A 3,441-nucleotide genomic window follows, 5' to 3' on the forward strand; every position below is an offset into this window, starting at 1 on the left:
CTGTAGTTTCCTTCCTCTTCATCACGTGTTTAGTGGTTATTATATCAGTGAAAATCTACAGATGGAGACAGTCTCGCGTCCTGTATCACTCCAATCTCCCTGTGATTCCGTATTATCCACCACGTTACTCAGACACTTTGGGCACAGGGACTCTCCAGCACGTGTACAACTACGAGGTGTGCAGGACGACTGACTCCAGAAAGAGTGACTGTAAGTTCGGCAGAGCTGGTAGTCAGAACGTGCTGATAATGGACCCCAGTTCTACAGGGACGATGCAGCGGATACAGAGTGAAAAGAGCATCCTGGAACCAGACTCTCCTCTAGAGGTCAGTTAAATGATGTAGCTGCATCTCTGTGCCGTCATTTCTTTAAGTGTTTAGTAACAATTGTGAATTGTGGCACGCTTTACCGTCTCTTCAGAACCATGGACAGCATCTCATTTGCGTCTCTTGATAGGATGACTGCTTCTGTATTCATATTCAGATCTTTATAAATTATATTACCTTTTATTCTCAGTCAGTGATGTGGTGTTTTATTGTTTCACACGCACATTGCTTTTGTGACTTAGTTGGATTTTTTGTTGACGTGAACTGATAACTTGCTAGTCACTTGCAACATTATAAATACAGTTTAGGGGGTGTCTAGATCTCTTAGGTGCATTCACTCGCGATTGTTGGAGGGAGGGGTGGTTCGCATGTGACTTCAATAATTATAGTAACAATCAAATAAGCTCCTTTCACTGCTCTTATTTAACATCAACTGTCTTTACCAAACTCCTTCCGTTTTCTTCCCCGATGCTTCCCTGAACCGTGGTGGAAGTCCAGTGGTATTTTCGTTTTTCTTGTCTTGCTTTGCGTCTATCGCAATGATGTTTTTATCCATATATTTCTTTAGTGCTAATTACATAAGATGATTATGATACTAAGTCTCTGTGTTGTATTAATTAGATTTCAATTTATTTATTTATTTATTTTTTTTCGGAATACTGTGTTGAAATGTTTTTACATAATATTTTAAGTATCCACCAACCACATGTAATCAGTCTATTTCCAGAAATCTATGTTGCATGCTTTTACTGATTTTGTACTCTAAGGGACGCTGTTGGTCAATCCAACATTATCTCTAAAACATTACCTCACAGTCCCCTCCCTCACCACCTATGAGAGAAAGGGAGATGGTGTGCATTATATTGGCTGACATTCGAGGAAAACAGACTCGCATTCATTGATATCTCCATTCTGATGTATACAGTACATTGAAACGTCAGCATCATTTTTCTTTAGACGTACATTCAGTTTAGTTTTTCAGAATAAGTGTCGTACTTGGATCGTTGCAGAGCATATCTCCGTGATTTCCTTTTGCCATGACGTGTGGAATACGAGCCTCTACTCGGTGCGTAAAATGGCGCATTTGTTGCGGACAGATTTGGCATCTTCTGTTCTTCCTTTTTTATTTCAACCAATTGGTCAGCGGACATATCCGATATTCAATCCCAGAGGAGATGAAGAAAGGCTCCCTAATCGGTAATGTAGCACAGGATCTTGGTTTGGATCTAAAAAGGCTCCATTCTGGTCGGGCCCGTATCGTGACCGGAGAGAGCATCCAGTACACCGAGCTGAAGACAGACAAAGGGATTCTAGTCGTGAAAGAGAGAATGGACCGGGAGCAGCTTTGCGGAGACGTAACACCATGCAGTTTCAGCTTTGAAGTGATTTTAGAGAACCCTATGGAGCTTCATCAAATCACTGTTGAAATAATAGACATAAATGATCATTCGCCCTCTTTTAAAAAAGATAAAATTAATTTTGAAATCAGCGAATCAGCTAATACTGGGGCTCGTTTTCCATTGACGAGTTCAGAAGACCCCGATGTGGGAATCAACGGACTCCGAGAATATTTTCTGACCGAGAATGACAATTTTGTTCTGAAACAAAACTCTAATGCAGATGGAAAGAAATATGCAGAGATGGTGTTACAGAAGCCATTAGACAGAGAGACGAATCCTAATCTGTCTCTAAAGCTAATAGCTGTAGACGGTGGAACTCCACAAAGATCTGGTACAGTAAATATAGATATCACTGTTCTTGATATCAATGATAATGCGCCTGTATTTAATCAATCTGTGTACAAAGCCACAGTAATGGAAAACGCTCCCAGAGATACATATGTGACCACAGTTAACGCTAGTGACGCAGATTCCGGGACAAACAGTATTGTAACATATTATTTTTCAGATCTTAACAGTGGTCTCGGTGATTTGTTTACAGTAGATGAAACAAGTGGTGTTATTTTTATAAGAAGTTTAATTGATTATGAAAAAGATAGAAAGTACGAACTCAGAATAGAGGCAAAAGATCAGGGAGGTTTGACAGATTCAAGCAAAGTGATAATTGAAGTGATTGATATAAATGACAACTCTCCTATGATAAGTGTTATGTCATTCACAAGTCCTGTTTCAGAGGACTCTCCTCCTGGCACAACTATTGGCATTATAAATGTAAAAGACCTCGATTCAGGTGATAACGGACAAGTACATTGTAGAATCGAACAAAATGCGCCTTTTCAAATAAAATCTCACTTAAGAAATTACTATACTTTGGTAACAGATACTGTATTAGATCGAGAAAGTGTTTCAGAGTATAACATCACTGTAGTTGTGACAGATACAGGAATTCCTCCTCTCTCAACAAAAAGAACGTTTCATTTAAAGGTATCTGATGTGAATGATAATGCTCCAGTGTTTTCAGAAGGTGTTTACAATGCGTTTATCACAGAGAACAACGCTCCAGGTATTTCTGTTCTCACGGTCAGGGCTAAAGATCCCGATGAAAACCAAAATGCCCGTATATCTTATATTCTGGAAAATACTAATATCGGTGGATCTCCAGTTTCTGAATATGTTTCTATAAACTCAGAAAGTGGAGTGATCCATGCAGTGCGGTCATTTGATTATGAGCAAATCAAACAGCTTCAGCTTACTGTGAAAGTGCAGGATGGAGGCTCCCCTCCACTCAGTAGCAACGTGACTGTGAAAATAATGATCCAGGACCAGAACGACAACCCCCCTCAGGTTCTGTACCCAGTCCAGACTGGTGGCTCTCTGGTGGCTGAAATGGTGCCTCGTTCAGCAGATGTGGGCTATCTGGTCACTAAAGTGGTGGCTGTTGATGTGGACTCTGGACAGAATGCCTGGCTCTCCTATAAACTGCAGAAAGCCACAGACAGGGCGCTGTTTGAAGTGGCCTTACAGAATGGAGAAATAAGAACTATCCGCCAAGTGACTGATAAAGATGCTGTGAAACAAAGACTGACTGTTATAGTGGAGGACAACGGGCAGCCCTCTCGTTCAGCTACAGTCATTGTTAACGTGGCGGTGGCGGACAGCTTCCCTGAAGTGCTGTCGGAGTTCACTGACTTTACACACGACAAGGAGTACAATGA

The 3,441-nt window shown here is 40.9% G+C and overlaps 1 protein-coding gene across 1 annotated transcript; it reads left to right on the forward strand.

Annotated features, from left to right (window-relative positions):
• Positions 1 to 132: 132 nt before the first annotated feature.
• On the forward strand, positions 133 to 3,436 carry LOC123964248 (protocadherin gamma-A8-like; the record flags this gene model as incomplete). Its single annotated transcript, XM_046041330.1, has 3 exons — positions 133 to 326; positions 1,424 to 1,739; positions 3,027 to 3,436. Coding segments are annotated over 3 exons (920 nt in total), but the record flags the coding sequence as incomplete, so codon positions are not given.
• Positions 3,437 to 3,441: the final 5 nt, after the last annotated feature.

The sequence above is a fragment of the Micropterus dolomieu genome, unplaced genomic scaffold (genome assembly GCF_021292245.1).
Source record: "Micropterus dolomieu isolate WLL.071019.BEF.003 ecotype Adirondacks unplaced genomic scaffold, ASM2129224v1 contig_1331, whole genome shotgun sequence".
Lineage (NCBI taxonomy): Eukaryota > Metazoa > Chordata > Actinopteri > Centrarchiformes > Centrarchidae > Micropterus > Micropterus dolomieu.